The sequence below is a fragment of the Electrona antarctica genome (genome assembly GCF_951216825.1).
Source record: "Electrona antarctica genome assembly, chromosome: 24".
Taxonomy (NCBI): domain Eukaryota; kingdom Metazoa; phylum Chordata; class Actinopteri; order Myctophiformes; family Myctophidae; genus Electrona; species Electrona antarctica.
The window spans coordinates 13,086,514-13,110,513 of record NC_136803.1 but is presented as its reverse complement, the minus strand read 5'-3'; the positions used below and the strand labels follow the sequence as shown (position 1 = coordinate 13,110,513).

The following is a 24,000-nucleotide window of genomic DNA, read 5'->3' as shown; positions in this document are numbered from 1 at the left end:
TTCGATGGGGGCAGTAGCGCCAAGGTTAGCGCTTGCGCCGCTGAGCTTGCCCAAGTTCAGTGGGGACAGAAGGAGCTACTACCGCTGGAAGGATAACTGGAATAACCTGCAGTCCTTGGCTGAGCCATCAGGCTCTCGTGAGTTACGGTTGTTTCACCTGCTGGACAGTATTACCGATGCAGTGAAAAACGAGCTCAGACTGTTTTATTGTCGTGATGCAGACGATGTTTTCCGTTCTCTGGAGGATCGGTATGGAGACGTTTCGCATATCGCTGATGACATCATTATGGAGTTACAAGAATTGCCAGTGGTGCGCAGCAACCAGCCAAGGGAGGCATTACAACTAATCCAGACCGTGGAGAGGGCGTTGTGTGACCTCACAGACTTACGTTGTGAAGATGCGATTAACAACCAGTTGGTGGTCAGAGCACTCGAGGGGAAGTTACCGCCCAGCATGCAGGAGCGGTGGCTCTTATTTCGGTGTGACGCAATGAACAATGTCACCACACGAAATCGGTTTGATAAACTGTTGCATTTTCTGCGTGATCAGAAGACCGTTCTGACACAACAGGAGCAGTTGCAGGCCATGAGACCGGCCTCCACCAGGGCGGGTGAGCCGCAGGGCCGCAGCAAGCCGGTTGATAAAGCAGGGGACAGAGGGCAAGAGAGGCGTGCGTTCACTAAAGCAACGGTGAACGAGACTAAGTGGGACTCTTCTCAGGTTCTTTGCGACATGTGTGGAAAGGCCGGCCATACTGGACTATATCGCTGCAAGTCGTTTCGAGATGCCAGTGCGGCGGATAAGAGGGCCCAGGCAAAAAAGGCAAAAGCTTGCTTTAAGTGTCTGGATATCCATGACGGGCTGTGCAGGAGAGACTTCTTGTGTCGTAAGGACGATTGCAAGAGGGGAGATACTCCCGTGGACCACCACTACATGTTGTGCCTTAAGCCACGAGCAAATAGGAGCTCTGCACCTGAAGACACTGCAGAAGTCGGGGCCAAGGGGGATCGAGGGAGAGAACATCGGGGACCGACAACGCAGCAGGAGGCCATCTTTGCGAGGTTGGGCCTTACACCAGAGCAAATGGCCGGAGTTCGTGAGGCGGTGACGAACAAGGTGTCTACTACAGTATGTGCGGAAACAGGACTCGTGGACAGTAGTGGACTAAAAGAGCACCCAGTACTCATGATGATGGTTGATGTCACGACCAAGAGAGGGGACTGGCTGGGTGCTTTAATAGATCTAGCATCCGACACCAATTATGTCACTCACCAGGCAGCAGAGAAGCTGGGGCTATTGGGTGAGCCTGTCAAGCTGATCGTGCGTGGTGTGGGTGGAATGGAGTCAAAGGTTGACACAATGAGATACGTTGTGAGCCTGAAAGTGGAGATGGAGAAGGGATCATTGCAGGCTCACGAGATGATCTGCTATGGGCTTGACGAAATCGCCAGAATAGACTATACAGTGGACTCTGAGCGCCTGGAGAAGTTCTTTCCAGCTGTAGTCAAGCCGGGGGAACTGAGACGCCCGCAGGAAGTGCAGCTGCTAATCAGTGCCCGGGAAGGCCGTCTCGCGCCTCAACGGATGAAGAGGTGCGGTGATCTGGTCTTGTGGGACGGTCCTTTGGGGAAGGTCGTCAGCGGCGTTCACCCTGAACTGTCCGAAGGTGTGGAGGTGACAGCACGCCAGGCATCGACTCATTTCGCCTGGTCTATGCGTGCGGAGGCTGTGAGAGTCGAGGCCCGGAACAGAGTCAACCGCCCGGAGCAGAGCTATGTGGAAGTTAGGACTTCTGCTGCAAGCAATGCGGAGGTCATCAAGTGGCTGCAATGGGACAGTATCGGCGCGGCCTGTGATCCTGTCGTTGGCTGTCGTTGCGGCGGGAGGTGCGCTCCTGGAGGGAAGGAGATGTCCCTGGCGGACGAGAAGGAGCTCGAGATCATCAGAGGAGGACAGACCTTCAGAACGAGCGATGCTCGCAGCGACAAGTCCCACTGGGGACTGGGATGCGAAGTATCCGTGGATCTGGTCACGAGAGGAGCTTCTCCTGAACAGCTGGATGGAGATTCTCTGTGGCAGAGAGGCCCCAGGTTCCTGTCCCTGCCAGTGGAGAGTTGGCCCATAAAGTCAGCGACGGAGGTGGCCTCCGAGTCCAGGGAGAGCGCCAGTGCACTGCAGAGGAAGGCGTTCACTGCTGTCGTGACTAGAGCCCAGGCATTGAAGTTGGTTGCACCGTCTTCGCCAGTTGTTGCCGTGGAGCTGTCACCAGGGGCAACTACGGGGTCTTCTTCGGCAACCTCCAGTGTTGGTGAGGGAAGACTTTGGGGGGCGCTTCTCGTGGATCAGATGAACCTGACGAGATGCAATACTAAGCTCCATGGCGTGATGGGGTACGTCCGCAGTGCAGTACAGATCTGGTTGCACAGCAGGACCGGCAATCGCGAGCAGTGGGAGGCGAGGCTCACAGTCCAGGAGCTTAGCCAGGGTGTCCCATTGATACCCTATGGCGCACAGATCAGCACACTTTTGGGTGAAGAGGCACATCGTGTCAACCACGAGGGTGTTGCTGGCACGCTCTTGCTGAGGAGGAGAAAAGCCTGGGTGGAGCACGGGCCGAGAGTCGCTCGCAGGGTGATCGACTCATGTCTGCACTGCCGGAAGAGGGCAGCCAAGCTGTCTACACAGGTGATTGGCACTCTACCTACGGGGCGTACGAATCCGGCGGCTCCTTTCCAGTACATCACACTGGATTTGTTTGGGCCTTATATGGTCAGGGACGTGGGGAAGCGACGCACCAAGAAGATGGTCTGGGGCGACCAGGGAGTCGTCCAAAGGAAGGCGGCAATGGCTGGGACTGACTGGGCCTGGGAGTTCAGCCCAGCAGACTCACCCCATCAGTTGGTCTCAGGTGAAGAAGGACGTGGGGTCATGTTCATCTACCATCCTCCATAGGGACGTGAGGAGGCTGGTAGTACTGATACCGGTGGAGGATCAACCATAGTTTGAGTCCCCACCGAGGGTGCCCAAAAGACTTTAGCTGCTAAAAACTTTCAGCTGCTATCTTTTTTACCCAAACGGACTTACGTTCAGCTGCTTACTTTTTTACCTTTTACCCAAACGGACTTTTGAGTTGTCTTTGTTTTGAGTGCTTACTATAAGAGTGAGTTTTATATGTTGTGACTAAAAGTGATGCTATTGTGTGTATAACCTAAGTGGGAGGTTGTGTCTAAGTGGGAGGTTGTGTAGCCTACTTGGATCACGTGATCCGTAGCCTAAGTGGGAGGTGTACTGTTATTTACTGCGTGCACAGGTTTAGGTTACCTATATTTTGTATTTGGGGTGCTAGAGTGGACTCTAGTGGTTGAGGGAGGCACTCACACCTGTTGCGCACTTTATATAAATTGTTTACAGATAGGCTCCAATGCGCATGCGCAAACGGAGTGGAATAAGCGTCAGGGGTCAGTCTCCGAGTGAGTTTGTCTGATCTGGATGTCTTTTGTTTAATTACCTGCTGCTAACTGCTGCTAAGCTGCTGCTAACTGCTGCTAAGCTGCTGCTAACTGCTGTTTTATATACTGCTGTTGACGGGTTTGACTTATTTACAAATACTATACAAAGTTTAGTTTAGTTTTAGTTCATGTGTATTATGTTGTGAATGTGTGTGTGCAAATAAATTAACAAAACAAGTATTTGAGTTGCCTCGGTGGTATTGCTGAACTAGCATGCTGTGTGTAGCTAGTTAAGCCGAGTAGTTCACATTGTCCCAGACAGATGATAGCCTCGACGGAGGGCTAAATTATTAGATTATTGATTGAGTCTAGTGATTTCCGTACAGTTGGCAATGAAACCCACTTTTTTGGGCTGGCTTCAATCTTCACCATATCTTTAGGGAAATTTACAGGGTATTGTAAAGCCTTCACCACTGGCCATTATGTTCCCAGAGAGAATGGAGAGATGGACACTCTATGGCAACGCCTCTGCCGCGTCACTCCCAGTGAAGGTAACGAAGTACATAGGACTACTACATTTATTTAACCCATTTTGACCAGAGATCAGATTCTAAAAATGTCTTCTACATCCTGACGGTTTTCTGAAAAAGCTATGTTTCTGTCAGTCGTTCTTCGATTTAAAAAAAATAGCAGACCTACAAGCTCGTAGCGCGCCACTCGGTGGCGCGCTATGAGCTTGTAGATCTGCTATTTTTCAATAGCTAAAGCATAACATAATGCTAACACCAAAAGGGGTTCCCGCCCAGAATAGGTTAAGTACTGTACTTAACCTATTGAGACCTGCAGACCAGATTCTACAAATGCCTTCTAAATCAGTTAAAATAACTACGTTTTACTAACATTACACCTAGCTACATGTTTAAGCATTTATTTAATATTTATGTCAATTTCAGCTCTGACAATATTATTTCAGACATGCTCTAGGTCTAGTATGTACAGTAAAGAGTCTGCCTGTGCTATTAACCCATTTTGACCTGAGATCAGATTCTAAAAATGTCTTCTACATCCTGACAGTTTTCTGAAAAATCTATGTTTCTATGTCAGTCGTTCTTCGATTTTTCAAAAATAGCAGATCTACAAGCTCATAGCGCGCCACTCGGTGGCGCGCTATGAGCTTGTAGATCTGCTATTTTTCAATAGCTAAAGCATAACGTAATGCTAACACCAAAAGGGGTTCCCGCCCAAAATGGGTTAACTAATTTTGGATATTATATATATATATATATCATATGGCGTGCGGGAGCATGTGCGTCACGCTGAGGTTCCAATCAAATCCAAGCGATGTTCCCGTCTCGTCGCTCGGCGGTTACAGTATAATCGCTGGCCAATTTCCATCCCGACCGCTCCGATTGTGATGGAAATGAGTGTCAGCGCTCCAATTAACTATGATACACCTGGCAATCAAAGAAGGTGATTGCGGCTCCCGGGAATGACATTTTAGAGCAATTCAAGGTCACAGCAGGCGGATAATATTGCATTTTTTAATGGGCCCCGTTGCATGTTTTTTTGGGGAAATTGGCACCGGGATTACAATGAACATCCACCACCTCCAGATGTCTGTAGCTACACGTGGTGAAACAAAGAGCTGGATAGTGGAAAGTAACTACGTACATATACTCTACCTGTACTCCAGTGTCTCGCTCAGGGACACTTTGACATGTCTGTCTGTCTGTCTGTCTGTCTGTCTGTCTGTCTGTCTGTCTGTCTGTCTGTCTGTCTGTCTGTCTGTCTGTCTGTCTGTAAACAGAGGCATACTGTCATTTCCATCCCCCCCCGTCAGAGACAGACCGAGGACACGTTTTCGTCCTCCAGGTCAAACTAAAGTGAATAGACGGTGGCTCGTAATAACGGACGCGGTCGAGCTCGGCCTCCCGTGAACCTGTGAGAGACGGAAGGCTCTATGCCGTCGTATATAAGCCAAGAAGAAAAAGAAGAATGTTGGGCCCTCTCGCCGGGCCGCTCCGACACGAAATCAGCATTCTCCTCATTGCCGAGGCGGGCGCCATTAAATGAAGACAGGGGCAGCGCCAATCCCACAGTCCTCCTCCATTCAGCGACGCTGGCAGTGCTCGCCGCCGGAGGTGCACAATCAGTCAGCACCGAGTTATTGTGTAATCACGCAGAAAGCCAGGGCCGGCAGACTTGATTTGGAAGGAGAAGAGTGGGGCTCTGTCGCCAGTCTAGCACCATTCAGAAGAAAATTAAGGGGCAACACTTTACTTGCCCATCAACGGGGAGGAGGAAACAACAATGTCGGTGAGCACTGCTTATCGCTGTATGTCCCCGCGGGCCCCCTTTCTATTGGTTTAAGCTAAAAGAAGATAAAGACATCTGGATGTAAACCATGCTGGGAGAAGTATACTCACATTTTATTCTTTTTTTGTGTACTCACTTTAGCATAAACTTTAGCATAAAAAGAGGCTTAAATGGTTCATGTTTTGCGAAACTAATCTAACTAACTTCTAACTAAAGTTTTCAAATAATTATAGTGGACTAAATATTACATTTCCCTCTGATATGTAGTGGAGTAGCCTCTCTGTAGCCTGGAACTCACCTATGCTTTTTATGGCATAGGCAGCTCCCGGCGGCGGCAGAAACTATGCGCAGCTGCTAGACATGAGACTAATTAATTAGAGCGACAGAGAGTGAGAGGAGTGTGTGTGTGCGTGTCAATTTAACAAAGGTGCAGACGATCAGAAATCAGCAGAGAGTGAGTGATGTTTGCGCTACTCTATGCCGAATTGAAGTGGACTCGGACCCAGACTTTTTTTTTCTCCCTGGAAATAAAAACGTCTGGGTTTCCGAGGCTAGCCTCTCTGTGACTATGACTATATCCTTAATTGCCCTTAATTGCCATTTTTCATATCAAGGCCCATTATTTATTTGGCATTAGAGCTACGGACAACCATTTGATGAGATTCAGAACCAAAACTTTGAATCTTCTGTTGTCGTTGGATACGATTTTGTCCACAATTCCATGCTGTATTGATGTTGGTACCATTAGGAGAGATAACAGGCTAACGTTGAACAAAATAACAATTCTTCTACATTCTATATTTGTGTAGACTTTATTTAATTTAGACTTTAGACTTTATTTAATTAAGTAATGCAGATGTTTAACAATAATGTAACTCTTTTTAAAGGGATAGTTCAGATTTTTTTAACTTAAGTTGTATGAAATACTTGCCATTAATATAGTGGTTGCAACTGTATTAATTGATTGCCCGAGTCCCATGGTGGGAGTTCTGCTCTGGTTTTGGTCAATATTAAGTAGTTCCGGTCATTTTGTGGGGGGCACTGGGGCCACGCAGTAAAAGTAAATGAATCCACAAAATGAACGTAATTTGTATTGTTGACCTATTTCTAAAATATTAGCGCGACTTTCGTTCAACTTTGACCCCTCTATCACATGGAACTATTTTTTGGGAGTAGTGATATGGACACAAAAAACATAGTTCTGTGTGATAGAGGGGTAAAAAAAGAACGGAAGTTGCACTAATATTTTAGAAATAGGTCAACAATACAAATGACGTTAGTTTTGTGGATTCATTTACTTTTACTGCGTGGCCCCCAGTGCCCCCCACAAAATGACCGGAACTACTTGATATTTCACCAAAACCAGAGCAGAACTCCCACCACAGGACTCGGGCAATCAATTAATACAGTTGCAACCACTATATTAATGGCAAGTATTTCATACAACTTAAGTTCAAAAAATCTGAACTATCCCTTTAACAAAAATGAAACCAAATGGACCCTTATGGGTCCATACAGCTTACTTTGACCTTCACATGTGCCTGTGTGAGCGGTGTGCATGCCGCCTGCATTAATGGAAGCTCTCTGCCAATATGAGCTAAGAAGACAGAAACATCACCCCATTATGGGACTCATAAATCAAGTGACTGTCTCCGCCTGCCATCGGACAAGTGGTGGAGGAAGATAGTATGACTCCACCGCCTCTCAGCGATACTTCACTTTATATCTAATATGCCCATTTTCAACCTACTGGGCCGTGAGGGTGGGTCCCTGAATAATTAGCCAACAGATTTTAATGATCACAAAATGATTTTCAAATTGAAAAATGTATACAATTTCATGGTATTTCTTTCTTTAGAACCTTGAAAAAAAAATGTTTTCATTCGGATACCGATACATAGGGCAATCCGGACAAGGTTGAGATTTATAATCGACTGGATTCATTATGATTAACCACTTAACCCTGAATTAAACTTCATTATCAGTTGGCATTGATGGCGTATATAATACTAAAAGATCTACTGTACATTAAGCTCATAGAGCTTGTAGATCAGCTGTATTTTCTCTTTTGTTAATAATCATAAAGATGATACTCCTCTGCCTCTCAGTGCTATTTTAGAACATGGCCTATCTAAAATGGACTTTTTTCATCCTTGCATTCTCCTCAAATCTCTCAGCCTCAAATTAACCACTTACCGCATGAACCATATCGTCCATGAGTCAGAGCCCCAAAATTGGGCAATGCTTATCAAACGGGTGGACAAATCTAGGTTTGGAGCTGAAATAGATGAAAATTGCAAATCTACAAGCTCACAATGCATTCTGCAAAGAGATTTGGTGTCTATAGAGGGAATAAAGGAAGGGGGCCAAGTATAGTGTCCTGGGGGGCCCCGGAGTCCCTCAGGGCTCAATACTAGTGTATTTTCCGTTTTCTGTCCTACTTTCTACTTCGTCCTGCGATCTACAGGCTCACAATGCGGACGAGAGGCCAGAGTTGAAGTGGACAGAGTCGTTTCAGAGAGAGGTGCAGTAATAGTGCATGCTGAGGATCTATTGATCTGATCAGTTTCACCTAATGGATTGTTGACCCCATGGGATACGGGTGGGGGGGTGGGGTGATGAATTAATAATTTAGCATGCTAAGTGAGGCAGAGGGGTGGGGGGGACAGGGGTTGCACTGTGTTAGCTGACGCTGGACAGATTGGTATGTAGTGTACTTGTACATAAGTGGAATAAGTCAAAGTAAATGTATACTACAATGTAGACATTTTCAGTTCAGTTTAACCCATTTTGGGCGGGAACCCCTTTTGGTGTTAGCATTATGTTGTGCTTTAGCTATTGAAAAATAGCAGATCTACAAGCTCATAGCGCGCCACCGAGTGGCGCGCTACGAGCTTGTAGGTCTGCTATTTTTTTTAAATCGAAGAACCACTGACAGAAACATAGCTTTTTCAGAAAACTGTCAGGATGTAGAAGACATTTTTAGAATCTGATCTCAGGTCAGAATGGGTTAAAGTAAAAGGCCTGCAATTCAAGTAAAAGTACAACAGTATTGGCATCAAGATAGATATACTTACAGTAGGAACATAGCAGCTCTACCAGCTCACAATGTGTCGCATCGCAACACACTGTGAGCTTGCAGATCTTCTATTTTCGAATAGACTAATTATAAAGTAGGGCTTAACTGGTATGTTTTGTACTATAATCTAAATTAAACAAAGTAACTTGCTGTCCAAAAATCAAATAGTCAAGTAAAAAGTCAAAGTCTCCTTTGAAAACAAAACGCCTGCAGTCTCCAAGGCTAATAGTAAAATCACCTCAACATGGTATACAACATGGTCACTGAGTATCCATCCATCCATCCATCCATCCATCCATCCATCCATCTTCAACCGCTTATCCGTAGTCGGGTCGCGGGGGCAACAGCTCCACCAGAGTGCTCCAGACTTCCCTCTCCAGAGCAACATTAGTGACTTCCTCCTGGGGGATCCCGAGACGTTCCAAGGCCAGTTGGTCAATGTATTTCCTCCAACTGCGCCTTGGTCTGCCCCGGGGTCTCCTCCCAGTGGGACGTGCGTCGAGGACCTCCCTAGGGAGACGCCCGAGAGGCATCCTAACCAGATGCCCGAAACACCTAAACTGGCTCCTTTCCAGGCGAAGGAACAGCGGTTCTACTCCGAGTCTCTCTCGTGTAACAGAACTTCTCACCCTATCTCTAAGGGAGATGCCAGCCACCCGTCGAAGAAAACTCATTTTCGGCACCTACAATTTCCACCACTATTGTATGTACCTCAGCACGCAGGAGTAGTGCCCCCCGTCGTCCAGCTCAGCCGGCCGAAACCAGATGGCGTCCTCCTCCTTGCTGGTCCGCGTGCCGTCGAAGCTGATGGGCTCCTCCAGGTCCCCGTGGCCCGTGCTCTTGTACCACATGAGGCTGAGGCCCGCGCTCTGCGCGTGCGTGTAGTTGGCCCGGATATATCCGTAGAATAAGGCGCACTTAATCCGAACAGGCTCGCTCAGGAGGACCTTATACTTCAAGTAGTCCACTGACCAGTCCGTACAGCCGTCCACTGCAAGACAAGAAACAGGGGGGGGGGGGGGAGAAATGAGCAACGACAAGCAATATGACATGGACAGCACAGTCAGTCATATTGGACGAACCATGGGTGCATTGTTTAAAGGCCTATTCTGCATATACTCCACCGAAAACTACTGTACAACATGAAGTCACGCCACGGTGAGAAGCCACTCACCGGTGCCGCTCACCCCACTCCCAGCACTTGAGTTCTTCACTCAGTATCATGTAAAGCGTATGGATTTCTGTGGACTATATATGTCATGTCTGTGTATTTTTTTGAGGGGGGGGGGGGGGGGGTCAATTCTATGTGACGTCTAGCCTCAGTACCCAGGCTTTTATTTTCGTTCGCGTTCGGCTCAAAAAATGAAAGCCTGGGGGAACGAGAGACATGTCCTGGTCTAGGAGAGTAGAAGTGGGAGTGAACTACAGTGCAGAGGGGGCGTCGCTTTCCTCCGCTGATTACTACCAGGGAGGGGAGGGGAGGGGCGGAGGGGGGCAGGGGTAATATTCTCCAGCAGTTGCTCCTTGCGCGCGTGCCCCTCTAGACCAGAAAGCAGGCTGGCTAGGCCAGGCTATTCTATGTCAAGCTTGTGCAGATACATTTGTAGGATGACCAGACCAAAGTCACACCACGCCAAATCTAATGTGTTGTTGTCATCGCAATAGATGGTTCATGATGAAAGTATCTGATGAAATAAACCTTTATGTATTTATGAAGCACATTTGGGAAAAAAACAAAGTTGCAAATAAGGCACTTTACAGCACGGGGAATAAATGGCGGCGGAGAAACATAAAACGGAGAGGAGAAAAAATAAATAAATGAAGTAATGGGGGTGGGCGTTTCACTGACAGTCTGAATGAGTTTGAGTTCCACCCCCCGAAAAAGATAAACCCAATTTGTGCCATCACAATGCATAACGGAGCAACATTATGCTAATTGTGGAATTGGTATTTGGCAACGAGGAGTGCGCATGCAGCCACTTTGGTCGCTGCTGGCATTTCGCTGTTTATTCAGCGCGGTGACAGCATAGGTGGTACCGTAATTAATCAATTACCTCAGTTTCCTCCTTTTCTGGTGTCAACAACACATGAACAAGGGTGCAGGATAATAGGAGAAGTCCAAATCTGTGACATGTAAATGTTCAGCGGGGCCCTGAAGCAGTCAATAAAACATTTCCTTGTGGGCTCTTTTATGAAACAACAGAGGCCTTGTAACTATAGGGGCTGGGGGGAGTCGCTCTCAAAGAAATTCAGAATTCAAAATGATTGAAGCACTCCCAATATTTATTTTGTTTTAACACTATTTTTTTCCAGGGAATTCGTCATAATAAAGGCGCTAGAGTGCCAAGCAGATGAGGCAGATTTTACTCTGAAAAGCCCCGCCTTCTTTTACCCCCCAAAACTGGGAGGCATAATCTTCCGTTCTTGTCTCACGCTGTCACAACTAAAGCCTCACTAGAAGCGTTTATATTCCAAAACGAGATGCTTGCTGAAGTCAGAAATGAAGACAGAACATTGCCGTGTCGGTCAAATCCATGGAGAGCGCCGTAGATTTAGAGTAAAGACACACTTTAGTTGGGCCGTAAACAAGGAAGTGAATGGCAGGGCGGATGCACAAAACCGCTCTAGGATCGCTGAAGAAGGAAAGGCCTTGTAATTGAATTACAGCGATCTCGTTTGATATCATAAAAATTTACCTAAAGACGTGTACACACGTCAAAGGCCCCCACGGTTTGCTTAGAAAGACGTGTATACACAGCCTTAGCAATAGCAGATGTACAAGCTGCTGAGAGCTTGTATATGTGCTTTGAATGACAGATGCTTTCCCGGTTTTAATTTTGACCTGAGATCAGATTCTAAAAATGTCTTCTACATCCTGACAGTTTTCTGAAAAAGCTGTTTCTATGTCAGTCGTTCTTCGATTTTTCAAAAATAGCAGACCTACAAGCTCGTAGCGCGCCACTTGGTGGCGCGCTATGAGCTTGTAGATCTGCTATTTTTCAATAGCTAAAGCATAACATAATGCTAACACCAAAAGGGGTTCCTGCCCAAAATGGGTTGAAAAATATATATTGACAAATATTCTATGGGGGTTCCTGGAATAAAATATTTTTTCCAGATGAAGCTCTGCCAAATCCATATATCAATGTTGGAGTCCTTTCACTGTTCTCTGATCTGAGAAGTGCTTTCTGCATTCAGTCAAACCCAAAACAGAATATTATCGTACTAATGTGATCTTCCTAATGTGTAAAGTAAACAAATATATTTGATATCGACCAGGATAAGAAGAATATTACTGACAACTACGAGAAAGGCTGGAGCATTGCCAAGCAGTAATTTATGACTACTAAAACAAAAGACTATAGAAGAAGCTTTCTTATTTTAAATAATACGTCCCGCAGAAACCGATTCATTACTGTACAATCTCCCTGCTTGATGTTCTGAAAGATTAATGCAGCTAAAGTATGTTCACATTGCATCATCTGTCCCCCGGCCTGCCTGGAAGGCTATGGTATGCAGTCACATTCTTGTATTTAGTGGTGGAAAGTAACTAAGTGCAGTTACTCAAGTACTGCAACTTGAGTATATAAAACATACTCTTACTTTACTTTAGCCGAGCCTGTACTTCTACATGTAACGTTTTTACCTTGGCTGGTAATCCAGTCTGGCAGTGTGCCGCGGGTTCGACTCCCGATCCCGACGGCCTTTACTGCATGTCTTCCCCCCCCCATCTCTCTCCCCATTTCCTGTCAGCCTACTGTCTGTCCCTCCATAAAAAATATAAAATAAAGGCGAAAGCCACAAAAAAAAAACATTATTTTGCAGCTTTAGTTGCTAGTTGCTTCATAATTTATTATGTGAAAGGGACATTCATTGAGCTGGCTGTTTGTTCTCACATTTTCATCACATTGGACATTTATTCAACCATTATGATCTGAGGTCGGTTCTACAAATGCCTTCTAAATCTGGCCACGGACCATCTGAAAACGTTTTGTGCCAGGGAGAAGATATGTGTTAAAAAAGTATTTGTCTATAGATCTATTTGATTTTGAGAACAGCTGTTCTAAATCCTAAGCTTTCTCTTACTTCAGCTTTTTGAAAAGAGCCTGGCTATAAGCTCCCAAGATCTGCTTTTGAAAAAAAGGTTCAAAACATTTCAGTCCTATACATTTTGAAGCCACTACTTTTGTACTTGCTGATCTGCTTTTATTTATTTTGAGTGGTGCAACCACTCAGCTATGTGTGTGGCTGGGTGGCTGGGTGGCTGGGTGCCTGGGTATGAGCACGGAAATAGCATGGTTGTTTTTCACCACCTGTGCACAACCTAACACACACAAACACACACGCACATATTAACTGTATATATGATGATTTCGGGTGTGCCAGTACAGTACAGTGACACTACAGTACAGTACAGTAGAAGGTACAGTAGAGGGACCCCCACACGGTAACTGTCATTTCTCAACCGTTTTGGACATGGGGAATCGGCCCGGCTCCCTGGGTGCGTTTCTGGGGGTCTGGAACTTCCGGGGACCCCCACACGGAGTTGCACCACTCACTTCACACAGGTGTGATTTTGTTTTATGTATTGTGTGGGGACTGTGGGTGTAAACTAGCATCTTTGCTATTAAAATCTGGCGTAATTACATTGCATTCATGCAATGTCCATTAACACATTTACTGCGTTATAAATAACTCCCGTTCCCTGCCGGTGTTTAGACTAACCTTTGAAGAATCACGGCGTCACAATTGTAACTACAATTCATGAACATCCACCTGAAAATAGTCCAATCGTTTGTGTTTGAATCGGGGATTCCACCACCGCAGCGATGCGAAACATATAACAAGGCACAAATTAAGCAGGAAGCAGCCGACACGCACCATAGGCAAAGCATTGGGACTCATTTCCCAGAAGCCCTTGCAAGCCAGTGATAAGCCGTAACTGATCTTCGTGATTGATTCATAATGTATCATATACCTATGTCCCCCGCCTCATACCGTGCATAACTTTCAGTCCAGAGTGACATCCATCTCCTGCTGCTACCGAGAGCAAGCATCGATATGAGGTCTTCAAGGTTGCCCGCTGGCCTCTATCTCCACTGTCGGGTGCAAACCTCGCATGCCCCTGATGTTTTTGAATTGAAGTATATTTATAAAACCACACACTCGACAGTCGACACACTTAGCCTCTTTGGTACAGCACCTGATGTCTTATCTCAACTTACAGCATCAAATAAATAGTTGTCGCTGTCGGGAGGAAACCACCAATCAACATTTTTTAGGTTGTTTGATTTCTCATCATAAATCAATGCCATTGGACACCATATTAAAGTATTTAAAAAGTGCTTCGGAAAAAACCTCTTAACTCCATTGGACCCTCAAACTGTCTGCTAAAGCAGCTAACTCCACCACCTCCTCTCCCCCTCTCATGCAAGTAATTGACAATATATCAAGTCACAATACCAACTTTGATGAGGCAGTATAGAGCACCGAAGTCTGACGTCACTTTCAGTAGAGGGCGCCAATACACAGGTTCATGTATTTTTTGTGTTGCATTGAGATCCCCATAGGGCGATTTTAGGTCGCTTCATATAAGAACTGTGTTTGAAAAATAAACCGACCATCCCGACCTTTCTGTCAGGGGAGTGGCTGTGCGTCGTTAATGATGTCAGTCGATGCTCCATATCCATATGAGTGAAAAGGCCGGGGTGATCGGTTTACAGTTCTTATATGAGGCGATCTAAAATCCCCCTATGGAGATTACAATGCAAATAAAAAGTAGACAAACCTGTGGATTGACGCCCTCTACTGACAGTGACGTCAGGACTTCGGTGCTCTATTGCTTTGAATTTAAAAATATATGTTTATTTATTTATTTTCATTTCCTGAAAAAAAAGTATTTCATTTCCTGAAAGGAATATTTTGGAGTTAGGTGGTTTCTCCCCGACAGCAGAGACATGGTACTCCTCGAGTTGAGAAAATGAATTTCACCAACTGTTTTACACCTGTATGTGAAAATTGGAGTTGATTCCGATTCTGATTTCACTACTTTTCCAAAATAGCAGACCTACAAGCTCACAACGCATCGTATCGCGATGCGTTGCATGTGAATGACCTTGTAGATCGGCTATTTCTGCTACTTTTGTGTATGGTATCTTTGCTACTTTGCTATGACAACAAAATATCCAAAGTTGAAATGTGTAGATAGATACAAGGTTTCTGCCGAACAGCAACGATATTCAGTCAAATAATATAAATGCAAAAAGACGCCCCCTCTCTTCTTATATCACACTGGTTTATCTGTGGAGAAGCAACACTGGTCACCTCCCTGACATCTAATAAAGCCCACCCACTGTCAGTCAAAGGAGACCCTGCATATAAATATAACTAATACATATACATTATTCATGGAGCGTTATAGGCAAACATTTGGGTTTGTTTTCAAAAACCTCATATCTCCATTGTCTCCATGTTTTTATTTTCTCTCTTTTATCTGTAAAGTAATGCCCTATTTCGTCATACATTTGTGGCACAAAAGTAGTGAAAATAGACAATCAGTACAAGTACAGTACAAGCTTGCATCGCTCTGTGCTGTATTAACCCATTTTGACCTGGGAACGATTCTATAAATGTCTTCTAAATCCTGACAGTTTTCTGAAAAAGCTATGTTTCTATGTCAGTCGCTCTTCGATTTTTCAAAAATAGCAGACCTACAAGCTCGTAGCGCGCCACTCGGTGGCGCGCTATGAGCTTGTAGATCTGCTATTTTTCAATAGCTAAAGCATAACATAATGCTAACACCAAAAGGGGTTCCCGCCCAAAATGGGTTAAAACAATAACAGAACAACTAAATAAACTAGTGATAAAAAAACAAACGGTTTTGGACATACACGGTTTCCATCGTTTGCATACTTTCATCACTTCATTCATGTTGGAATATTTGCTTCATATAACAGGAATTTCCATACGACCCCTTTGGCCCAATGTCTCATGTGCAGACGGAAATTCAGGAGGTTGAATGACGCCTCCAATAAAAGAAAAATAAAGCCTTGATTTGTATAACTGACATCTTGTGTTTTTTTTCCCCCAAATCATTTTTGATTTGATTTATAGACCCGTCACAATTATTAAATAGTCGCTTGAAGGCATTTATTTGAGAAAATCACAATTATCTTTAGGCATAATGTTTTCTTCATCTGTGTGAATTATGTGTTGACAAATAGCAAAAAGAATTAAAAAAGCTCATCTACAAGCTCACAATGCGTCACATTGTGCGCATTGTGAGCTATTTTTGAAAAGTTTTGAATGTAAATTATAACGTAATTACATGTATAGCCTGTTTTGGCCAAGGTACATTTCTTTGTATATTTCAGTCTATTATCTGCCCTGTGATTTATTTTGTGTGCATGGCCTAAAAGGAAAATGAGTGTACTGTATGTCAATTTGAATCACAATGCTCAATGTTAAAAAATATTATTAAATCAGTAAAAACATTAAAACAGTCAACTACAAGTCCATGACTGTGATGTGGGACAGTTTGTGTTTTGGTCTTGTTTTAAAATGGGTTTTCGCCTCCACCACTGAAACAGTTCATAGGCGAAGAAGGGAAAGTGGTGGAAGAGCAACAAGGACAACTTCCAGAGCGGACTGTGATCCCTACAGTACCACTCAGATGTAGTGTGCTTGGTAATAGATTAATAAGTAGTAAGTAAATCCAGCTAAGTCCAGCAAATTCTGCCACATCACTCCAATCCTGGCCTCCTTGCATTGGCTTCCGGTGAACTTTAGGGTTCAGTTCAAAGTACTTGTGCTCACCTTCAGAGCGATGCATGGTCAGGCCCCAGGCTACTTGATTGACCTGGTGCCTCGTTATGTGCCCAGAAGGGCCCTTAGGTCTGCAAAACAGGGTCTGTTAGACCCACCCTTCACCAAACTAAGAACGAAAGGTGACAAATCATTTCAGGCCGTAGCAGCCAAACTATGGAATGCTCTCCCACTAGCGCTGAGATTTTCCTCCTCTGTGGGCATTTTTAAAAATAGCCTCAAAACATTTCTTTTTAAACAAGCATTTGTGGATGGTTCAACCTGAACTTAATATACCTTTGTTTTATGATGTATTTATGATGATCATATTGTTTCTTGTTTGAGCTGAATTGTACAACACATGTTTTATCTGCATTGTTTGCTTGTTTACTTTGTTCTGTATTTTTTATGTAAAGCACTTTGTGAGTCCTCTCTGTGAAAGGTGCTATATAAATAAAATGTACTTACTTACTTACTAAGTAGTATGATCAAGTAGAGCATTCATTTTCGAAAACAAAAAAAGAAAACACCAAAGTTAAACTATGGAGATAAGAGGTTTCTGCCCAACAGAAACAGTGTGTAGTGAAGCTCGAACACGACGTGATCCCCCGCTTTCAGCTCAACACGCATATTTAATGTATTGTTTAATTATGACGGCATTAAGCCAACCCCCAAGGGAAAATTATAGTTAATAGAACGCCACAATAATTTTAACCACTTTCATATTTTATACTTTTGGCTGTTCAAAAAGATTGCAGATATACAAGCTCATAGTACGCCATTTCGCGCAGCGCTATGAGCTTGTAGATCAGCTATTTTTGTGAATGTACTTAGTTACTTTCCACCACTGGTTGTGAGCTTGTAGATCGGCCATTTTCAGCGACAGCTTTCCTCACAATAACAGAAAACAGAACAGACACTAGTATGGACCCCTGAGGGACTCCACTCAACCATATGGGGTTACCGTTTAACCCATGTTGGGCGGGAACCCCTTTTGGTGTTAGCATCATGTCATGCTTTTGCTATTGAAAAATAGCAGATCTACAAGCTCATAGCGCGCCACCGAGTGGCGCGCTACGAGCTTGTAGGTCTGCTATTTTTGAAAAATCGAAGAACGACTGACATAGAAACTTATAGCTTATAGCTTTTTCAGAAAACTGTCATGATGTAGAAGACATGGGTTAAGCGGTTAAATCATAAAGCTAGTTTATCAATGACAAGTGTATCTTTTTGATAACACATCACAAGTTCTGTACATAAGACACATACAGTATGTTCTTTTCAAGGTAAAAAATAAAAGCAGATCAAGTACAAAAGTAGTGGCTTCAAAATGTATAGGACTGAAATGTTTTGAACCTTTTTTTCAAAAGCTACAAGATCTTGGGAGCTTTATAGGCTCTTTTCAAAAAGCCATCCTGGTTATTCAATTTTCTTCCAGTTTCCTCACATTTCCATTTCCCCTTGCATCACCCCAGCCCACCACCACCTACCCCCCCCCCCCCCCCCCCCCCCAACCCCCCCCCCACCGCTGCATCACACTCCCTTCACAAACAGCTGGCGAGCACAGCTGCCGCGGAAGCAACAGGCTTGGCTAATTGAGCATCCATAAATGTTTTATTTACTAACCCATTGAGACCTGGAACGCATCCATGTCACGTTAGCGTTTAACCACATTAACCATTAACCCATTTTGGGGCGGGAACCCCTTTTGGTGTTTTAAACATTATGTTATAATTTAGCTATTGAAAAATAGCAGATCTACAAGCTCATAGCGCGCCACCGAGTGGCGCGCTATGAACTTGTAGGTCTGCTATTTTTGAAAAATCGTTAAAATGTGCCTCAAATCTTTCCGAAAATTGTCATGATTTAGAAAACTTTTTTTATTTTTTATTTCGACGTCAGGCCTGAATGGGTTAAAGAAGCATCTCGCCTGCAATCAGTGTGTGTGTGTGTGTGTGTGTGTGTGTGTGTGTGTGTGTGTGTGTGTGTGTGTGTGTGTGTGTGTGTGTGTGTGTGTGTGGCGGGGGACAGTGGGCATTGTGTGATGTACAGTAGCCCCCCATGCTGATTTATGTAATTCCGTCGTTGTATATCCTCGACTCCTGTGACTTCTTGTCGAGGGTTCATGGCAATCCAAGTGCTTTTTTTGAAGGCTGCGGATGATGAGAATTATAGCGTTTCGTCGAGCAAGTAGATGTCGTTTTTTTTTCTCCAGGAGTGTCAGCCCGCCGTCTGTAAGCGGGTCCATCTACAGTTGAAGGCCATCGATATTGTCCTTTTCTTTTTGCTGAGTTTTGCGTGATCTGCGCAAAAGGACAGTTAACCCATTTTGGGCGGGAACCCCTTTTGGTGTTTTAAACATTATGTTATAATTTAGCTATTGAAAAATAGCAGACCTACAAGCTCATAGCGCGCCACCGAGTGGCGCGCTACGAGCTTGTAGGTCTGCTATTTTTGAAAAATCGTGAAAATATTTATTTCAGAAAACTGGAGGATTTAGAAGGATTTTTTAAAATGTTGAGGTCAGGCCTAAATGGGTCAAATAATAAGGGACAATATCGGTGGCACCCAACTGTATCTGTCCGTAATCTCCGTATGTGTCTGTCATTCAATCTCACAAATCTTGCTGCACTTATCAGGGGCAAATGTCATGTGCACACTCTGCCAGTAGACCACCAAACACACTATGACATGAATATTTACAAGCTTTCAACGCGTCACTTTGCGACATCGTGAGTGTGTAGATAGGCTATACTTTCGGGGTGAGGAGATTTGGTCACGCTGTGATTGGCCAGTGCACTTGTGCAAGGACATGCTGTGATTGGCCAGTAGCAAATAGGAACAGGGCTGAGTCGGTGCAAAGTGCACTTTGCAACGTTCGACACGGCAACTCAAGCGCTTTAGCGAGCGCGGTGGTGTGTCTCGTGTCTCAAGTTTGCTTGAGACGGCGCCACTCTGCCGTGGTCTAAAACTGTACTTTATCCCCTACTACTAGAAGGAGGTGGGCGTGGCCATTTACTAGAACACCAAGGCGATTCTGTACTCATGTATAATATATACCCCTGAGAGGGTTTCTCAGTTGAAAGACAGAAATATATAATCAGCATAAAAAGGACCAACTTGAGTCTTCGCTGAAGAGGAAGAGGATGGGTATTGTTATAATTATAAGATTGTGATTTGTTTATGTTTGGATGATGCGATCTAAGATTCGCCTTTGGTAATTACAATAGAAAAAAAACAAAAAACTGAGCGGCCTCTAGCGGCAGTGACGTCAAACTTTGGTGCTCTATGTATGGCATTGTGCACTTGTAGTTTGGCTGTTTTTGCTACTTTTTTATAAACTATTACCAGAAACACACGGCAAGCACATAGCTTTCCCTGAATGACCTTAACAGGATTGCAATTCTGAGAGTGTTCAAGTGGAACCAAATGGACCCATAAGGGTCTCAGAGTTAAGGGGGTCCTTGCAAATACAACATTTGAGAACCACTAGCACTAGTTGAACTCCTAATAATATTAGTAGTTCAACTAGTGCTAGTGGCATATTATGCCACAGTTTCGTATTAAATAAGTATATTCTGAACAAACCCTGGAGACGTGGCATTCACTAGTTGGGTCTTATGATCAAAATAAGAACATTATAATGGTGTGTAAAAAAAGAAAGAAAGAAAAAAAGCCACAGACAAGACCAAGTCTTTGCCATGGACACATTTTGTCTGTACGGACACATTGATGACCCCTGGCTTACACCGATGAGAGTGAATCAACAAATCTATTTACTGCTCAGGCAGATTCAATTTCAATCCGAGTCATATCATCATCATAACTGTTATGGAGCACATACTGTATTGCAGCTGTAAGGATTCACTGAACTCCTGTGACATGAGAGGACGCTCTCTCCAATGAGATCGCATTACCGCAGTTACCATGGCGACCAAAAGTGTCTTGTTAATCAAATAACTAGCTAATTAGCTCGTCGAAGCATAGACGCTCGAAGGCTTTGACGCGGAATCCAAACGTGAAACACAAATTATCCTCACCTGCAACACATATCCCTGTGCACGCCTCCCACTGGAACTTGTTTGTGTGGTGTGTTTTCTTTCCTTTGTTGATGCCGTACACACAGGCTACAAATCAAACTCGTTTAATTTAAAGGACCAAGCACTCTCTCCCGAAGTACAGTTAGTATCCAAATATCCAAATACAGATTAAAGGTATATTCAGTGATTTCACTTAATTCAAATATCACTTATTTTTTCTTATTTTTTGGATAATCCTCCCTACTATAAAGTGTGCTGACCATATAAGGAGTTCCTCCCTGTCCCCAGTGAGCCCCTGGGGTCAAAAAACCCTAGTTTCGCTTTGGGTGGCAAAGCCTTCATCCAATCAGGATGAGAGGGGCCTTCCTCCAATCATGATCGAGTGGGGCGGGCCTTGGTGCACGTGCTGTTGGTCTGTTGTACTTCCCCCACTGTAGAGCGTGTGCATGTGCACATCTTGTTACCGGGTGGACCAGTTTTTTTTTTCAAATCACTGAATGCTCCTTTAAATGAAAACAGCATAGTAGCATTCTACTCATAGGCCCCGTGAAGAAGGACAAATGAAGCGTGGGTTTGTAATGATTTAGCAACAAGGACACGCTGCCTCCGCCGAGCAGTAAACAATAACCACTTTATACTGCTGTACATCAGCTATCCAAGGCTCTGATGCCTCTGCTCACATCAGCGCCATCAATAAAAGGCTATAGTTCACAAATTATAGTTCACCGGAACCCCTAGGGGGGGTCCTCAGCGTTACTACAGGGGGGCGCCGAGTATTTGTGTGATAGTATTTTTGTTTTGTTTTGTTACATTAACCACTTGAACCATAGCATCCTTATTCTAAGGAGAACTTAAGCAAAAAAAAGCCCATCTATAAGCTCACTTGTGGATCAGCTATTTTGGGCAAAGAGAGGGGAAAAATAGAGCAGAAGAGCTAAAGGTCAAGTTTAAGAAGTATTGAGGGTTTAAGTGGTTAAATGTTTGCAAATACACTTTGTTGTTTGAATCCAACATACACTGATGATAGTGATGTCACACAATCTACGAAAAGGTTTTAATTTCATACAAGATGTACTGGGGTTCCCTGCTTTGTCCCTGCTCTCTCTCAGATAGGTCGTCCTTGGTCTGAAAAACGTTGAAGTTCAGGGTTCTCAACTCTCAAGGGTTCAAATTACTTCAATGTGTAGCCTATAATGCATGTACCTTTTAAAACTGCAATTAAAACAGTATTCCCATTGAGCGAAACATTTAAACTCCTAGAGTATTTCAGTGTGAGACAGTGCTCAGAAAAGGTTTGACAACATTACCCGGGGGTGCATGCACCCAAACTACACGCACACTTGGTACCTCAACTTGTGACTATAAATCTTTACGAAACCTGAGGCAAAAATTCAACTGAACACCCAGAGTTTAACCGATTTTGACCTGAGATCAGATTCTAAAAATGTCTTCTACATCCTGACAGTTTTCTGAAAAAGCTGTTTCTATGTCAGTCGTTCTTCGATTTAAAAAAAATAACAGACCTACAAGCTTGTAGCGCGCCACTCGGTGGCGCGCTATGAGCTTGTAGATCTGCTATTTTTCAATAGCTAAAGCACAACATAATGCTAACACCAAAACAGCCCAAAATGGTTTAAAAAACAGCTTTGTCAGGCCCTGCATATGGCAATGCCCATGTGCAATTTGAGATTGATTGGCCCAACCCACTAAGGAGAGCAAATACCTGAGAACTGCCACGTAATCGTATAAGGCCCCCCGCCCCGCCCGCTGATCGTTTGTCGTTGTAGCGTGTTGAGAGCTAGATTGATCGATCGGATATTTTATTGACAGCAGTACATGAAAAAAAGCCAAATGGACAATCACAAAAAAAGCCATATAGGCTTCCATTGTGGTCCATACGCGTTCGAACAACGCAGTGCACTTTACTGTGGGTTCTTTTGCCGAACACAATTGATGAGACCGTTTTTTTTAATTAACCCATTCTGGGCGGGAACCCCTTTTGGTGTTAGCATCATGTTATGCTTTAGCTATTGAAAAATAGCAGATCTACAAGCTCATAGCGCGCCACCGAGTGGCGCGCTACGAGCTTGTAGGTCTGCTATTTTTGAAAAATCGAAGAACCACTGACATAGAAACATAGCTTTTTCAGAAAACTGTCAGGATGTAGAAGACATTTTTAGAATCTGATCTCAGGTCAGAATGGGTTAAAGCTCCTACACTGTATTGACTATACACAGGTCTACTGTACAGTACATGAACAAGAACACAGGGATATATCACAGTGTGCCAAGTCTATATAGCCCCCATATAGCAGCCTGGCTGGGTCCGCTGCATCTCATGCATTTAAATCAACGTCCTTTATATAGCGCTTCTCAAAGTGGGCTCCAGCCAGGGACCCTGCAGGGGCTCTTGAGGGGGTTCCAGGGGGTCCCCAGCGGAATGTCTTATATATATATATATATATATATATATATATATATATATATATATATTTTTTTTTGGTAATGTTTTTTTTTGTGGCTTTCGTTTTTATTTTATATTTTTGAGTGGTGTAAACCACTCCTACGACTGGCTTTGTTAGTTTACGTGTCTGTCTGTCTGTCTGTCTGTCTGTCTGTTCGTACATCGTCCTGGTTCATTACGTCAGACATTACGTCAGACCACAGCTGATCAGGCTATATAAGACCTTACACCACTCAGTTCACACGGGTGTGATTCTTTTATGGAGGGACAGACAGTAGGCTGACAGGAAATGGGGAGAGAGATGGGGGGGATGACATGCAGTAAAGGCCGTCGGGATCGGGAGTCGAACCCGCGGCACACTGCCAGACTGGATTACCAGCCACGGTGCCTGGACCACTGAGCCACGGCCCAGGCCGTCTTATTATATTTTAACCTCGGTATCAATATTGTATACAGTACGATGGCTATTCAAAATATAGCAGTACGGTTCTTTGTGACTCACAATTGTCACATCGATGGACAGTATATGCATTATGCACACATGATGAGATTTGTTGACTCTGCGTCAAATCTCTGAATTCTCTCATTCTTTGGTGAGGGATGATCTGTCACTTCAGCAAAAGCATTAACAGTACAAGCTCACGGCGTGTATCACTTCGTGTGGCACTTCAAGCGAGCCTGTAAATTTGCTATTGCTACTTTTCAAAAGTCTTTATAGTGTTTCAATTTTTTAAATAATGTTGCTGCTTGCATTTCGTTACACAAATCTTCTCTTCTACATTGGTCCCTGCCACACATCATTTTCAGATGGGGGTCCGCAGCCAAATACATGATAAATACGTTTGAGAA

General features: G+C 44.2%; 1 protein-coding gene across 1 annotated transcript in view; it reads right to left on the bottom strand.

Annotated features, from left to right (window-relative positions):
* Positions 1 to 24,000, bottom strand: part of LOC306917372 (interleukin-1 receptor accessory protein-like 1) — a 515,864-nt gene that overhangs the window by 373,008 nt on the left and 118,856 nt on the right. Inside the window, exon 3 of the mRNA XM_079495579.1 lies at positions 9,557 to 9,836. Within this exon, the coding sequence (XP_079351705.1) occupies positions 9,557 to 9,836 (280 nt within the window). The remainder of the gene's footprint in view (positions 1 to 9,556; positions 9,837 to 24,000) is intronic.